The sequence below is a fragment of the Maniola jurtina genome, chromosome 6, assembly GCF_905333055.1.
Source record: "Maniola jurtina chromosome 6, ilManJurt1.1, whole genome shotgun sequence".
NCBI lineage: Eukaryota > Metazoa > Arthropoda > Insecta > Lepidoptera > Nymphalidae > Maniola > Maniola jurtina.
In genome coordinates this window covers 3896995-3913838 of record NC_060034.1, presented here as the reverse complement: position 1 = coordinate 3913838, position 16844 = coordinate 3896995, and the positions used below count along the sequence as shown (strand labels likewise).

General features: G+C 41.9%; 2 protein-coding genes across 4 annotated transcripts; one reads left to right on the top strand and one right to left on the bottom strand.

Moving 5' to 3' along the window:
• Positions 1 to 577: 577 nt before the first annotated feature.
• On the top strand, positions 578 to 15606 carry LOC123865987 (leucine--tRNA ligase, cytoplasmic). Its single transcript, XM_045907244.1, has 13 exons — positions 578 to 713; positions 967 to 1170; positions 1433 to 1621; positions 8107 to 8289; positions 8882 to 9126; positions 9814 to 10712; positions 11051 to 11309; positions 11617 to 11981; positions 12489 to 12757; positions 13258 to 13512; positions 14033 to 14242; positions 14907 to 15141; positions 15369 to 15606. Exons 1-13 carry the CDS (start codon positions 711 to 713, stop codon positions 15572 to 15574), a joined length of 3522 nt encoding a protein of 1173 aa, XP_045763200.1. The 5' UTR covers positions 578 to 710; the 3' UTR covers positions 15575 to 15606.
• On the bottom strand, positions 1886 to 7526 carry LOC123865992. Of its 3 annotated transcripts, none has more exons than XM_045907250.1 (2): positions 4884 to 7526; positions 1886 to 1903 (listed from the first exon to the last, which is right to left on the bottom strand). In XM_045907250.1, the coding sequence occupies exon 1, from the start codon at positions 7179 to 7181 to the stop codon at positions 5352 to 5354; it is 1830 nt and encodes a 609-aa protein (XP_045763206.1). In that variant the 5' UTR covers positions 7182 to 7526; the 3' UTR covers positions 1886 to 1903; positions 4884 to 5351. The 3 variants fall into 3 exon arrangements, with proteins under 3 accessions (XP_045763206.1, XP_045763204.1, XP_045763205.1); XM_045907248.1 differs by having other exon boundaries at positions 1887 to 1928; XM_045907249.1 differs by lacking the exon at positions 1886 to 1903 and having other exon boundaries at positions 4503 to 5110; positions 5208 to 7526.
• Positions 15607 to 16844: the final 1238 nt, after the last annotated feature.

Below are 16844 nucleotides of genomic sequence, written 5' to 3'. Positions count from 1 at the left end.
GCTGTATTTATTATCAAGATATATCCCAAAATTATGTCTATGGAATGGGTCCAATATTTAAAAACACAGTGAAATTCAGATTTTTTATCAAGCAACACCACAAACAAAGGAAGAGTTTATGGCCACCACAGACGAGAGAGGAGAGAGGAAGGAAGAGTTTGTCACTTATCAAGATAGTTCCAATTTTGACCCCGCGCCAAAAGATTTATATCGCACTGTTGATCATTGATTTGATAAATCTATGGTTGTGATAGCTGATAATTGATATCAATGGCCTGTGGTCTATATATTATACGTTTCTTGTGTAGATACCTACCTATTTGTAAAAAAACTATGTAAAAGCGTGATTGATTTGTTGATTTTTATGGATTTTTACTTATTACTTATTAAAGAGAATTAATACCATTCCCAAAAAATACAATGTCGACAACTAGGAAACGGCAAGCGTGTGAACAGGCATTTGCCACAGCATTTGCTGCTTGCTAGCCATTGCTTCAAACCACAGACTTCATACGCTTGGCAGCGCTCCGATTGGCAGGCAATTATTTGACATACCGTAGTGCAGTGATTATAATTATATTGGTTCTCTTTGTGACATACGTTGACAAACTTTTAGTAACGTGCGTGGTAAAGTTATTTAAACCTTTAATAGTTATTACAAAAGTTAAAATCAATATTAATTTAACATAAATGTTTTTGTGTATAAAATAATGGTATGAAATTAATTATGCCTATAATTAAATGAGAAGTTCAATCTTTGTAGGTTAGGTCGTTCGCAAAAAATCAGATTTCGTTTATAATATTTTTACTGCTTGTTGTCCTGTCGCTAATTAAGAAATTATTGTTTTATGAACCGCTAAACTAATCTTGACCAAATCATAAAGCTAAAATATAAGAAATTTTATATTCTGAGAGGTATTTAAATATTTATCTGTATCCTGTTCTCTTTTCATTATTTTTATACAGGCAAACCTAGATCGCAAAGGGACGTTTAAGGTAGAATACCTTCAAGAAATTGAGAAGTATGTTCAGGAACGATGGGACAGAGAAAAGATTTTCGAAATGGAGGCACCGGATGGGCCTCGTGAAAAATTCATGTGCACTTTTCCTTATCCCTATATGAATGGCCGCTTACATCTCGGACACACGTTTTCTTTGTCAAAATGTGAGGTATGTATGAGTATTTGAAATTTATTATCACAAGTAATTATCTGTAGTAATGTTCAATAGTGTGTAGTAATGTAAATTAGTGATCTCTTTAAATATACCTACTTAATATTAATCTTTAATTTAGAAATTAAATTTGTTTTGACAGTTGTTGAATAGGAAACTGTCAAGTTTATTCCTCAGGTTAAGTATCTAAGGACTTGAAAAATTGCCCCTTTCTAATATTATGCAATCTTGATCTATTATAATAAAATTATGTCAACAGTTTGCTGCAAGGTATTTCCGACTGAAGGGTCGGCTGGTACTGTTTCCCTTTGGCTTCCACTGTACTGGAATGCCTATCAAAGCTTGTGCTGACAAGTTGAAGAGAGAGATGGAATTGTATGGGTGTCCTCCGGTCTTTCCCAATGAGGAATTTGTAGAAGAAAAAGAACAAGGTGACATAGTACCTAAGGTAAGTTAATATAAATGAAAATCAATTTAGTTATTCTTCTTCTTCTCTCTGGGCTGGTTTCCGCACTTAAACGTTTCCGTCTGTTGTGCGTGCGCTGCCCCTCCCCGCCGAAGTCTTCACTCCAGCCATCCAAGCTCGCTCCAGAAGCCAAGTAGACCGCCCAGGTTGCCGAGGACTTCATGGAGTGAGGTTGGGGAACCCAAATGGCGTTCTCGTTGTTCTGCCACGACCATGCACTCCAGGAGCACGTGTGTCGGCGTCTCATCGACCTCCATGCAGGCCCTGCACAGAGGACTGTCGGTAACACCTATAACGAAAAGGTGTTTGTTTAGTGGGCTATGCCCTGTTATGAGTCCCACCACCTTCCTAAGTTTACCTTTGTCCAGGCGGAGTAGTTTGTTAGTTTGTCGTATATCTATGTTAGGGAAAGCCTCTTTGGCTTGCCTGCAGTCAGTTGCGTTTGCCCATAATTGGGAATGCTCCTTAAGTGTTAGTTCATGCAACCAAGTTTTATACTCACTGAAGGGTATGGGTACAATAGGCTGAGGCCCTGTCACCTTCAGCGTCGTGGCCTTGCGTGCTAATGCGTCCGCTGCCTCGTTTCCCTGGTCCCCATCATGTCCTTTGACCCACCGTAGGGTGATATCATTCGACATGGCGAGTGTTTCCAGAGCCTTATGGCAGTCTTGTATGAGTTCGGAGGTTGTCCAGAATTTAGCCAAAGCTTTGAGAACAGCTTGGCTATCTGAGTTAATGTTAATCTTAAAGTTTTTTACCTGTCGATTTGCCATTGCTATGGCTGCGGTTGTAATGCCTACACACTCTGCTTGGAAGACAGAGTTGTCCTTACCGAGTGCGTGACTTATTTTCATGTTTAGTTCTTGGCAGTAGGCCCCTGCTCCTGTGCCAGTTTTTGTTTTGGATCCATCGGTGTACACTTCTATTGCATCCCGTGTTGACTTCGTATCTATGTTTATCTCTGGATATATTTTGTATGGTTTGTCCAGTATGTGTTGTTTCCTGGTTCTGTCACATTTCCACTCCAGGCGTGGTTCTTTGGTTATGCTTTGCACTAGATTTTTAGTGTGCCTTGTGTTCTGTTCTTTCCATAGACCTGAGGTTTTCAGTCTCAAGGCTGCGAGCGTTGCTTCTTCTCTGATTTGTAAGTGTAGGGGCGGGATCCCCAGTATGATTTCAAGTGCTGTTGTTGGTGTGGTACTCATGCAGCCTGTAATGGCGAGGCATGCTTGTCGTTGAAATTTCTGTAGTTCTTGCTGGGCGGTCGTAAGAAGAGTTCTCGGCCACCATATCAAAGCGGCGTATGTTAATGAGCTTCTTACTACCGCTAGGTATAACCACTTTATTATCTTTGGTTTAAGCCCCCATTTTTTCCCCAGCATGCGTTTACATTGGTTTAGTATCGTAAGCGATTTATTAATTTTATCTTCTGTATGCCTTTTCCAGCTGAGCTTGCTGTCCAGAGTCACACCAAGGTATTTTACCTCAGTTGACAGTTTGAGGCTTGTGTTGAACAGAGTTGGTGGTTTGGTTAGCTCTATTTTCCTTTTGTTGGTAAACAGAATCATCTCTGTTTTCTTTGGATTTACGGTGAGTTCATTTTCATTGCACCATCTTTCGATTACGCGCAATGCCCGTTGCATGACTTCATATAATGTGTTCTCTAGTTTTCCACTGATTAAGATGGTGAGATCATCAGCATAACCAATGGTGTAAAATCCGCTTGTGTTTAGTTTGTTTATCAAGTCGTCAACTACAAGGTTCCACAAGATTGGTGATAGGACACCTCCTTGAGGGCAGCCTCTCGCTACTATGCCTTTTGTGACTCCGTTGATATCTAGTTGTATGATTCTTAGTTCTAATAATGCTCTTATCCAGCTGCGTATAGTTCTTGGCGCCCCGTATCGTCCCAAGGCCCTGTCTATGCTATTAAAGGTTGTCTTGTCGAAAGCTCCTTCAATATCAATGAAGACACCCAGTGTTGATAGTTTGTTTTCTAGATCATGTTCAATTTTGCCAACAACGGAATGCAGAGCGGTTTCCGTTGACTTGCCAGTGCTGTAAGCATGTTGGTGTGAGTGTAGGGGTACATGTCTTAGGGTTCCATCCCTGAGATACCGATCAACCAGTCTCTCGAGTGTTTTTAGTAGAAATGATGTAAGGCTGATAGGCCTGAAGGACTTTGGTAAAGTGTAGTCACTCTTTCCAGGTTTTGGTAGAAAGACTACCTTTACTTCTCTCCAGGCTGTTGGGATATATTTGTATGCTATACAGGCCTTATATATTATTTCCAGCCATGGTGTCAGTTGAAGTTTTCCCCATTGTAAAAGTGCAGGGAAAATTTTGTCGGTCCCCCCTGATTTAAAAGGGTGAAAGGTGTCAATAGCCCAGCTGATTCTATCTCGCGTGACTGTGTTGTTAGCAAGATCCCAATCCTCATCTGTGGGATGGTGTCCTAGGTTGTGTTCCCAGTCTGCTGAGTCTACTATTCTACAGCCAGGGAAATGCGTTTCAATGAGCGTTTCGCTTATTTCTTTGTCATCCTTCGTGTATGTTCCGTCAGCTTTCCTCAGCGAGCCGAGTGTGCGGGTGTTGTCGTCTGCTAGAATCTTACGTATGCGGGCTGCAGTGTCGTTCGACTCTATGCTTGTACAAAACTTTTGCCACGCGGTTTTGTCTTTTTCTCTGACGCGTTTGTTGTATTTGTATTGGGCTTCCTTGTAGTTGTCCCAATCTTGTTCTTGTCTGGTGTTTTTTGCTCTGTTGAAAAGATGTCTGAGGTTTTTCCTCATTCTTTCCAGATCTGGGCCCCACCAGCTGTTTTTTGGCAGTCGATTTGTGTTGATTTTCTTCAGAGGACAAGCTTGTTCATAACTTGTCTTAATGCACTCCGTTAGTTTGTTTACGTTTTGTTCGATGTTGTCGATATCGTCGATGTCGTTAGGTTTGTTTGTACCTATCCGATGCGTTAGCAAGGTTTTGTATTTTAGTCTGTTAGTTTTCCTTGGATTTCTCTTTGGTGCGTGTTGGGTTATCATCAGATCTAGCTCATAGCATATCCGCCTGTGGTCGGAGAGCGAAGGCTCGTCGCTGACATGCCAGTTCGTTACTTGGTCTGCAGCTCTGGTTGACGCTAAGGTTAGATCGATTATGGTTTGGTACCTACTCGACACGAAAGTCGGTTCAGTGCCCTTGTTAGTAATTGTTAGGTTGGTTGTTAGTAGAAAGTCCATGAGATTCTCACCTCTTTTGTTGTTGGCTGTGCATCCCCACAGGTTGTGATGTGCGTTGCTATCGACAGAGATAATTAGATCTATGTCGTTGTCCTCACAATGTGTTGTGAGGTCCACCAGTTCTTTTGTTGGTATTCGGTCTTCTATGGGCATGTAGAGTGAGACTAGGACCACTGGTCTTGGTGGTAGTCCCACGCCCTGTTGTATTCCATTTTTTATTTTTACTGCTGTCAGATCTCTGGAACAGTATTGTGTTAGTAGTGACGCTGTAATGCAGCGCGGAATGTAAATGCATGTTCTTGGTGCTTCGTCATTGCAATGTGAAAAGATCTTACCATTGCAGCTTCCGAAACCGCATATGGTTTTACCCCTGACCCACGGCTCCTGGATCAGTGCGATGGTCTCGGGTTCAACCTCCAGCTGCCTTCGTAGTGTGGCCGTGGCGAGATGTTTGTGCTGGAGGTTGGTCTGGATGATTTTTATTTTGTCGCCCTCTGCGCCGGTGGTTGTTCGGCGGGGGCTGTTGCGTCTGGAGCGTTGTGTGTCGCCTTCCTCTCCCGTGATTTCGTATTGGTCCGGGAGTCCGCCAGCACTTCCTCGATATTGTCTAGGACAGCATTCACGGAAGGCTCAGGTGTCACTGGGAGCTGGCCGGTTGGTCCATCCACATCCATGTCCCGATCCGCATCAGGCTCCTCTCGAGTTTCAGGCGCTGAGTCATGCCCGGGCGGTACATCACTCAGTCCTTCACTCGTGAAGAACCTGATGTAGATGGAGCCCGTGGAATAGGCGACCTTCCTGCCGCGCGCCAGAATCGTTGGCAGCTCTACATTGGGGATTCCTAATATTAGGAACACCCCAGGAGGGCTGCTGGTTGTTCTACGGTAGCTGAACAGGGTCCACTGTGACACTCCGTACCATGGGTTTTGGTGAGATAGGACCTGGTGTAGCTGGCCTATCTCCCCGTCGTAGTCAGGGACATAAAGTCCCGACCTAACCCTGACTGGGATTTCGGTCTGTTTTATCACAGTGAGCCCTGTTCCGCTCCTGGGTGATGTTAGTTTTGGCACCACGTTTATGAGCCAGTTACAGGCTTGGTCATCGTGGCACCACATTTTTAGTACACCCTCGCTGAGGAAGGCCTTACCCTCAAACGCCGGGGCGTATCGGGTTTGGCCTGGTGCCAGAGGCTCGATACAGGCCGCGAAAATCGCCTTCTGTATCTGGGCCTGAATGGCATTCGCCTCATCTTGGGTAAGGTCAACTCTGGGGGTGGTGGTTACAGCGACGCTCAGATGCGATTGGGCTGCTGTGGCATAGGAGCCCTTCGCATCTCGGGTGTGTCTGTCGTCAGTCCGTGCGCGTTTGTGTTCCCCCCTGGGTGAAATCGTGTCGTCAAGTCTGTCTCTTTTCTTGTTCGTCTGACTCGATGACGTCCCGGGGTCCTGTCTGTCTTTTGTCTGTCCCCTGTTCCGCTTCCTAAAGCGCGGGCGTGCCCTCGCTTTAGGTGGGTTCAAGGTCTTTGTTGCGTCTGTTTTATCTGTTGGTTTGTTGGATGTTGTTTTTGTTGTTGTTGTGGTTGGGGGTCGAGCGGTGTTGGAACCGCCAGGGCCCGTTGCGCCCCGCGCCTGGATTGGGTTCCCGTCGGGGTCAGTGTGACCACCATCGTTCCCCCTGTCCTCGACTGCGGTTTGCCCAGCCCCGACAGTGGTGGTGCTCGACTTCCCCGAGGCATTAGGGTTGCGATCGGGGGCCGATACCTGCCCGCTCGCCTGTTCGCCTGCGGAACAGCCAGGGGTTGCGCCAGTGTCCGCAAAAGGCCGGCCGCCACTTAGTGGGGGTCGTCCCTCGCTTCCACCTTTGCTTCCTCCGGCCAAGTTGCTGGCGTCCGCGCTTGGGCAGTCGGGTTCCTTTCGCTTCCCGCCTCCGTTTTCCCTACCGTCCGTCGGTCGGGTTTTCAATTCGTCCGTCTGTTCGTCTGCCTGTGTGTCCGTTTGTTTCCGTGTCCGTCTGTCAGTCCTGTTCCCCTTGTTTTTCCGTTTTTGCTTGGGGGCCACAAGCGTCCATGTGCTTGCACTGGCAGGCACAGGGATCGCTGCAGCTAGGGAGGACATATCCATGTTACTAGCCGAGGTCGTTGTTTCCATCATTGTCGAACCGATGGTTTGCGGGTCTTTGCCCCCTCCTGATACGGTGGGGCAGCCTGGGCCCTGGGCGCCGTCGGTAGACGTCGCCTGGGTGCCAGGGTGGGATTTGGGCACTGAGCCGCTACCCACCAGGAGACCGAAATTAGTTTTAAGATCCGCCATTTGTTTCTAATATTTGTGTGTTATCTGAGTAGTGTTTGTGTGTGTCTCTGTGTGTAAGTGAGTGTGGAGTGTGCGGGAGTTTAGGATTAATTGAGGGACTTTTATGATAGGACATTTGGTTTAGGAGTAGGCTGGGGGAACACGGGAAAGGGTTACTTGGACACTGCTCGGTGTTGGGAGTGGTACCGTAGCAGTCCTTCTTGTCCAGGGTCCTGGGGACGCCGGCGATCCGCAACCCCGCCGACCCGCCCGGTTGCATGAAGGGTGCCTCGTATAGCCGAACCAGCGAATGTCTAGGAGCCGCCTGGTATAGGCTACAACCCAGATCATTCGCTAGTTCAGCCACGCCGGGTATTTAGTTATTGTAACTATACTAATTTTTTTTATTGTACCTACTACAAAAGTGAGCTTTCAGTCAAGTAATGCTTATTTATCATCTCTCTGCCAATTTCGGGATACAAAAAATGGAGATAAGATAAGAAGAAATAATAATAATTAGTAGCTGTAGCTGTTGCCCGCAACCTGCGGGAACTGTATTTCTCCATAGATTTTCCAAAAATTTTCTTTCATACAAACCTTGTCCTGACAATTACAAAGTTTTTAAGTTTATCCTACTTTTCTCTTACAATGTTAGTTAATTTTCAATGAAAGCCCTCAGTTGGCTTGATTTCTTCTGACACCTTGAACAATTATCTTCATATTTCAATAAATTAACACAAAACAATATTACAGTATACATATAAGCCTTCCTCTTGAATCACTATCTATTGGTGAAAATCACATTAAAATCTGTTGAGTATTTTAAAAGATCTACACCTAAAGATAAAGCGGGAAGCGACTATATGTAGATATTGAGGATATAATATTTTACATAAGTAATATTTTTCATTTTTTATTCTAGTGAACAAAAATTAGATTATTTCAGGACAAAAGCAAGGGGAAGAAAAGTAAAGCAGTTGCAAAGACTGGGGCAGCCAAGTATCAGTGGCAGATCATGCAGAGTATTGGCGTGTCAGAGGAAGAGATCAAGGAGTTTGCCAACGAGAGCTATTGGCTGGAGTACTTCCCACCGCTGGCCGTAGCTGATCTAAAGAGGATGGGAATTCATGTAGGTTTTATTCAGCTCGACCACTGCTATTTTTCCTTTAGTCTTAAAATATTTAAAAAAACACAAAAACCTCTTTCTGAAACTCAGAACTGAAAAGGATGGCTAAACACAGCGTAAAAGATGTTTTAGAGTTAGATTTTTGACTTTTAAATGTGATATAGTTCATAGTCAGAACGTCTTAAGCGCAACGCCAGCACTTTGTTCTTGCTTCGCGCTGCGTTTTATACGCGCTTCAGTGATTAAGGGACAGACTAAAATCCGAGGGGTAGGTTAGAAGACAGAATACTTAATAGTACCTACCTTACAGCTACAGAAGGTTGAATAAATAGCGACTCTGTTTACGAAGTAATAAAGTGCAATTTAGCTTGCACAGAACTGTTTAATTCACTCTTCTCTATCGACTCTGATCTCGTATATCTTTCTCTTGTGAGATCGAAAGGGATCGGGCGTCGTGTATATCTCAGAATGTGAGGCCGAATGAGCTTGGCCTGGTTCAAGTTTCACTCAGTCATGTTTAACATTTCACTTTACTTCAACCTTCGTGCATATCATAGAATTATGCAGATGAAATTTTTTTTTTTTTTCATAAAAGGTGGACTGGCGCAGAAAATTCATAACAACTGATGCAAATCCATTCTATGATTCGTTCATAAGGTGGCAGTTTTACCACCTAAAAGAGCGTAAGAAGATAATGTATGGGAAGAGATACACTATATTCTCTCCGCTGGATAAGCAACCATGCATGGACCATGATAGGAGCAGTGGAGAGGGAGCGGGACCTCAGGAGTATACGCTTATTAAATTGGAGGTGTTACAACCTTTGCCCAATGTACTTAAGTAAGTTGTTAATACAAAAAACTATTTATTTCCATAGACCTCATTAAATTCCTTTATTTGGTTTCAAACAATAATAATAAATAGATATTTAAAATTTATGATAACAGTTTAAGGTAGTAGTAGTAGGTAGCACCAGTATATCGTTAGTACAATTGCCATACAATACCTATATGTAGTACAGATATGAAGTGTGTAGTTGTACACCATAATACACTTGTATAGTGGCCGGCAAACAAGTTGGACCTGAAGCAGCGTAGTGGGAAAATTTTGGCGAATCCGGGAAGCGAAAGTCGACGTATCAACCAATCGCGTGCACCACATTCGCACATTCGCCAGCCAATCGCGTCAATGCTCAAGTTGTTTGCCGGCACTACATGTATTATGTATGGTATATGTATATTGTATATTCGACTACTTTTAGCTCAAATTGCAGTCAGTCTTTGTCAGTCGGTTCATGGGTAGGTAGTAGGTACCTACCTATTTGAATTTGAATAATCATAATTAAATGTTGTCTTTGTCTTACCATTTCGCATATCATACCTGGACTTGGATCATAGTTCTTAAATGACGTCATAACAAATTAATCATAGAAATATTGCAACTAAAAGATGATAGAGATGAATCTATTGAGTTTTGTACCAAAGTAACAATTTTCAGAACATAAGCATAATAAAAAATCTCTTTTAGGGCATTTAAAGGCAAAACAGTAAGTTTTGTAGCGGCGACTCTACGTCCAGAAACCATGTATGGTCAAACAAATTGTTGGGTACATCCTGACATCAAATACGTCGCTTTCGAAACAGTTAAAGATGGTATATTCATTTGCACAAAACGAGCTGTGAGAAACATGTGCTACCAAGGGTTCACCAAAACAGATGGACAGTTTGAAATTCTATTAGAAATTGTCGGACAAGATCTTTTAGGTATCGCCCTAAAATCTCCATTTACGTGCTATCCAAAAATATACGCTCTCCCAATGTTAACTATAAAGGAAGATAAGGGTACAGGAATAGTTACTAGTGTCCCGTCGGATTCGCCCGACGACTACGCAGCTTTAGTCGACTTACAAAAGAAACCAGCATTCAGAGAAAAGTATGGTATTGCTGATGAAATGATTCTCCCGTACAAACCTGTTCCGATACTCGAGATTCCCGAATTCGGGAATTTAGCTGCAGTACATTTGTACGATAAGCTGAAAATCCAAAGTCAGAATGACAAAGACAAGTTGACTCAGGCTAAAGAAATGGTTTATCTCAAAGGGTTTTACGATGGAGTTTTATTAGTTGGAGAATTTAAAGGTAGCAAAATACAGGATATCAAAAAGAAAGTACAAGCAAAACTCATAGAAGAAGGGGGAGCGTTGGTTTACTATGAGCCCGAAAAGACAATAATTTCAAGATCAGGGGACGAGTGTGTGGTAGCGCTGTGCAATCAGTGGTATTTGGACTACGGTAATGAAGAGTGGAAGGCGCAAGCAGAAAAGGCTTTAGCAGCAATCAACACGTATCACGACGAAGTTCGGAAGAATTTCCTAGCGACACTGAAATGGCTTCATGAGTATGCTTGTTCGAGGACTTATGGGCTTGGTAAGAAAGTTATAAACTTTTAATAATACGATTGCATTCAACGACGATCAATTAGTAACGCGGCGTGCACCGTACGCGTTGATTTTATTCGTGTTGTATTCGATTGCTAGGTAAATTTTTTTGACAATTTAAAAGCATTTGTAAAAATTTGAATAAAAATATATTATATTTTACTCATCTGAACTTGAGTCGAAATATAATTATGCACATTGCAGTGGAATTCTAGGGGTGCATACTGCTTAAGTAGATATCTACTTATAAAATCTAAGAATTCGATGCTTGCAGTTAGTAGGTATCTACTGTGTATTCACCCATCACTTATTGAAAGGCTTTTTCAGGAACTAAATTGCCCTGGGACCAGCAATGGGTGATAGAATCCCTCTCCGACTCTACGATCTATAACGCGTACTACACGATCGCTCACTTCATCCAAGGCGACACGTTCAGAGGAAACGCCGAGAACGCTCTCAAGATAAAACCCGAGCAAATGACAATCGACGTTTGGGACTACATATTTTTCAAAGATGCTCCGTTCCCGAAAACTACTAAAATCCCCAAAAAATCTTTAGATCTCATGAAGAAATCGTTCCAGTTCTGGTAATTATTTTCTACACAGGTTAAATGATTTGTTTTTCATCCTTATTGTAATTTTCTTTTAACTTATGAGTAGGTAGGTAGATGTGCCAAATACATTATTAAAACTAAAAAAGGTAAAATAATATTTTCATTTACTGAGACATTCTTACATCTGCAAAGAATATAATCGGATGTCACTATAAATTTTTTACCATTTGTTCCTATCCAAACACTGTTTAAAACAGTTTTTCAAAGCATCCAGTTTGTGTCAGAGAACTTGATCCATTTGTGAATACTATTTGTTTTTGAAACGGCTATCGGATTGTAGGTATCCAGTCGACCTCAGAGTATCTGGAAAGGATCTTATACAAAACCATTTAACGTTCTACATCTACAATCATTGCGCGATTTGGGAGAAAGAGGAAGACAAATGGCCAAAAGGGATAAGGGCGAACGGGCATCTGATGCTGAATTCGGCTAAAATGTCCAAATCCGAGGGAAACTTTCTAACGCTTTCGGAGAGTTTGGATAAATTCAGTGCGGATGCTATGCGGTTAACTCTAGCGGACGCGGGCGACTCGGTAGAGGACGCGAACTTTGTGGAAAATACTGCTGATGCGGCTATATTGAGGCTGTTTACGTTTATCGGATGGGTGAAGGAAATCATCACGACGGAATCTACTCTGAGAACAGGTACTTTATAATTTGCGGCAGTCATTAATCAGGCTAAGTAATAAGTTGGTGGCTTGTGCTTTAGCTCTTAGTATGACAGGCAATTAAAGTTACCTGATCCTGACTTGTGCAGCTCATCTATATAACTGGAACTTAATTGAGTTTTGAGTTATGGGAAATAGTTTTTACTTACTTTTTGTAAGCGTAAAATGTAAAAGGTTCGCCATCAAATATTTTTTTATCTATCTACCTTTGTGGTATATAATGTTGCAAAGGTTTTCAAAGATGCGAAAAAGAAAACTGTAATATAAAAAGCGTGAAGACATTAACAATTTTTGTGGTGTCATTTGTTGTTAGAAAACAGGCCGTGAGAAATAAATCTACATACCTTCAGAGAAAATTTTCAGCCTGGGAATACGAGTATTCTAGCGAGTGAACGTTTAATTAAATATTAAAAACAATAATATCTACGTTTACATTAAAAACAGCTTTATAAGACTAATTTTCAAGCTAAAATTATTTTCACAGGCGACTATAACTTCCACGACAAAGTGTTCGTGAGTGAGATGAACACCAAAATAAATCAGACAGATGACAACTACAACAGAATGCTATTCAAAGAGGCGTTGAAGACAGGTTTCTTTGAGCTCCAAGCGGCTCGGGATAAATACAGGGAGCTTTGTTCCGATGGAGGCATGCATTCGGAGTTGATGACGCGGTATATAGTGACGCAGGCCAAGCTGATATCCCCGATATGCCCACACGTGGCTGAACATGTCTGGGAATTGATGGGAAATGTATGTATAATCTTCATTCTATAATTTTCTGATTGAACTCATTTGGCTCATTGAGCTTTGTTCTGGAGAGGGCATGCAATCAGAGTTACTAATGCGGTAAATTATCGTAACGACGCGTAGCTCTATTTGATATAATATGCCGTGAACCCCGATCTGGGAACTGACAGCAGATGTAGGTGTGCGATGTTTCGTTCTAGAATTTAGATTTTGTCTTAAGCAGATTTTAGTTTAAAAGTTAAAATTTTATAATGAGGATTCAAAATATTCAAGTCAGCTCTGAGAATTTCCTATATTTAGCTATAAAAGTAAAGGCTGCTATTTGAATTTTATTGCACAAGTCCACTCGGCTATTTTTCGGCGTGCCTCTTAATTATTCAGACCTAAAAATTCCTACGTGGTTCCGAACCGTGATCCATGGATTTAAATAACATTATTTATTACGATGTCTTTAGTTTAGCGCGACAAAAAAAACACTTGATTTGAAACAAACTTTATTTTAGAAACAAAGTATCCTCCACGAACGATGGCCGATAGCAGGTGAAGTGGACGAAGTTGCCGTCAAAGCCAGCAACTACCTGATGGAAGCGGCACACTCCTTCCGAATCCACCTCAAGAACCATTGCGCGCTGAAGAAGCCCAGAAAAGGAGAGACTCCCGCGCCGGAACCTAAACCGAACAAAGCTGTCATATGGGTGGCGAAGGAATTCCCCAAGTGGCAACATATTATATTGAGCACACTTAAACAACTTAATGGGGTGAGTGATTGGTGTTACTAGTTTTTATTTCAGCAGACAAAACATACTTTTGACATCAATTGCAAATACCTCATTAAAATTTAATCGCGTCAGCCCTGATAGGTAACTCAGGTATTTACTACTTAGAAAAAGTTGGTATAAACCGTCCCCCGTCTCGTTTTTTCACACCCCTGATAAAAGACATCCTTAACGACCCCGACGATATACGCCCTATCTTATAGGACAATACACACAACCTCTGCACAGCGTATTCGCCGGGGAAGACGAGTTCCCCGATTTCTAAAGCTACCCGGAGGTCAGTAAATTACGTTACCTATCTCATTTTCGTGAAATGAACCTCAATTTACTAGAAAAAGCAATCTTATAATTGCGACATAACTGTTTGCACTTTGCACATGTATATCGCCTAAAAAGTTCTTGAAAATTAACTACTTTCTTTTTGTAACCTGTGTTGTATTTTGAGTTTTGTGGTGCAATTAAGTATATACATACATACATACTTAATAATATGTTGTTCCAGCCCTCAGGCCTTCCAGACAACAAGATAATCTCAGCCAAACTGGCAGAGATCCCGGAACTGAAGAAGTACGTGAAGCGAGTGATGCCATTCGTGCAAGCCACTAGAGAGAATATGGAGCGAGTGGGCGCAGACGCGCTGTCCGTGGGCCTGCCCTTCGACGAGGCGGCCGTGCTGACTGCCAACCTGCAGTATTTGCTGCAGACATTAGATGTAAGTCAATAACAGGCTTAATATTGAATTTACAGTTTATTTTCTCGCTGCAACTGCATTTTTTAACCAATAAAGACTAAAGAGAGAATCAGTCTTATCAGTGGTGATTGCGATCGTCACACTAGTTGTCAAACCAAGGTTGTAGGCCTCAGTTCTCTTGAGAACTCAATTTTTTGAAGGTTTTATCCCTCAGTGTCAATTAATAAGAATTCTTGATATTATTTGCATCAATTTTGTAGTACAAGTTCACTTGTCTATCATCTTCAAAATACTTGAAATTGCTTTTTGCTGCCCAACCATTTGACTTCAAGTCTGTTTCCCTTCATTTCTATCCTTTTTCCATCGTTATTCTCGCTTGTAATAGAGATCATAATTAATTAAGTGGCAAAATCTTCACAATCTTGACTACGGTGGGGCATACTTGACTATACGTCTTCACTTCTCTTACAAGCTTGAGCCTCGATAGCTCAACGGTTGAGGAGCGGAATGAATTCCGAAAGGTCGGCGGTTGAAACCCCACCCGTTGCACTATTGTCGTACCCACTCTTGGCACAAGCTTTACGCTTAATTGGAGGGGCTGCATGCAAATAAAGCTGCATTTATGTAAAAAACTTTCACTGTAGATCTCCATAGTCACAATGTTGACAGTAAAAAATTCTTGCAGCTGGATTCAATCGAAGTGAAGCATACAGACAGTAGTGAAGCGCCAGAGAAGTCCCGCGAGGAATGCGCGCCAGGGTCTCCGCACATAACATTCTCGGCCGAGCCGCGCGCCCGTATCACGCTCGCGAACCCCGCTCCGCGCTCGGGCCTGTTCTCCATGAGCCTCGCGCTCGCTGACGGGGACACCGTGTCCAAACTCAAGGCCAAGCTCGCCAAGGAAGTTAAGGCTATCAAAGGTTACTATATCCATATCATTTGCATCTGTATACTAAATCGAAGTGATCTGAAATAGGCAGGTGCAGGCGGATTATTACCTAGTCTATGGGACCGTAATCTCGGGCCTCCCAATCTTAAAAAATCCTCTTTACTCAAATCTTTATTTCCAAATTAGGTGGAAATATTAAGCGGTTAAGACGCCCGCCTCCTAGTTGGAAGTCTTTTTTAAAAAAGCTATTTATTTCAGATGTAAACTCTCTCAAGCTGTGGAGGTACGCAGACCCCGTGCTCGGGCCGCGCAGGATCCCCGTCGTCGGGGACCACGAGAGCAGGTGCGTGGTGCTGCACAACGCCGCGGTGTTCCGAGTGGACGTCAGCAGGGAAACCGTCGAGTTGGTGGATAACGGAACCAACATCAACGTTGGCGTGCAACTTTTGTATACTTACGAATAAGAGTTAATAAATAATTTATTTATTTATTGCAATATTTGGTTTTTTTTTACAACTACCTGTAATCCAACAACGAAGCTTTTCTTCCATAATAATTGTCGTTACTCGTATACTAAACTTTGCTTTTGCTAAATGGTTTCGCTTTAATAGCATACTTTGACTTTGCTCAGACTTAGGCAGCCAAAGTGAGACATTCATATCTTTCACATAAGATGAAGTCTATATCGTTTTATTTAAGTCTGAACAAAGTAAGCTCTATTGACCTCTAAGATTACTTGGCTTTGTGAGCCAACCTACCAATCTATTGAATATATCAGAAATACGATATTTAAATAACTGTGAGAAATGAGCTCTAAAACTTTTCGCTTAGTATGCGATATTCACTAAATCTCTTAAACTGTCAGATCTAAAAATTGTACTAACTTTTTTATATTTGTGGAATATATTATGTACATATTAATTTTTTACTTATCATCGCAGCCATTTCTATTTCTCGGTACACCTATCCACATCTTTTTGGGAAATATTTTCATTTTAGCCCCTAAGTCACCTCCTGACGCCTGAGTCTCACATCGCAAACAGTATGTCTAGAGGTAGGTATAGGTTATTTTTTGGTGGAAATAAAACTATGTATAAATTCTATAATATAATTTATTAAAATAAACGATTATTCACAGAAGAATGTTTTACATTGCGAGTTGGGTATGGCTGCGCATTTCCGCTGCGGACTCCACGCGAGCGTGACCAGCCGTGGCTGTGCTTACGCAATCGATTTTATAGTGATTATTTAATTTCATCATACATAATAATAGAAAATGACGACTTTTTTATCAAAAACAAGTTAATTAATTACCGCAAACTGTGTTTAAAACTGTAGTAATTGTCTGTGATTTTTATAGGCTTTTGCTCTGTGTAACGATTTTTTTTATGAAACAGCAAACACGCTTTTTAAAAACTTTAACATAAATAACAGTACATCTGCAATAAAAGTTGACTTGTATAAATAACAAAAACAAAATAAATAAAAAGGTACCAGTACTGCTACTTTTAAGTTGCTGATGTACCTGCGCAGAAATATTTTTGAATGGAGCGAAAATCATAGCGCGCGTCCGGCCGCTCGTTACCTACGCGCCATGAATATGAGCGCGAAAGAACTAGTCTCTGTTGTTCTTGTGTTTAAAGTCTTAACATCAAGCAATAGGATCCGTATTTCATTGATTTACATTCGCTTTTAGTCGGCGTTAAGTTGCGCAAAATGAATTTTGCCAAGCGA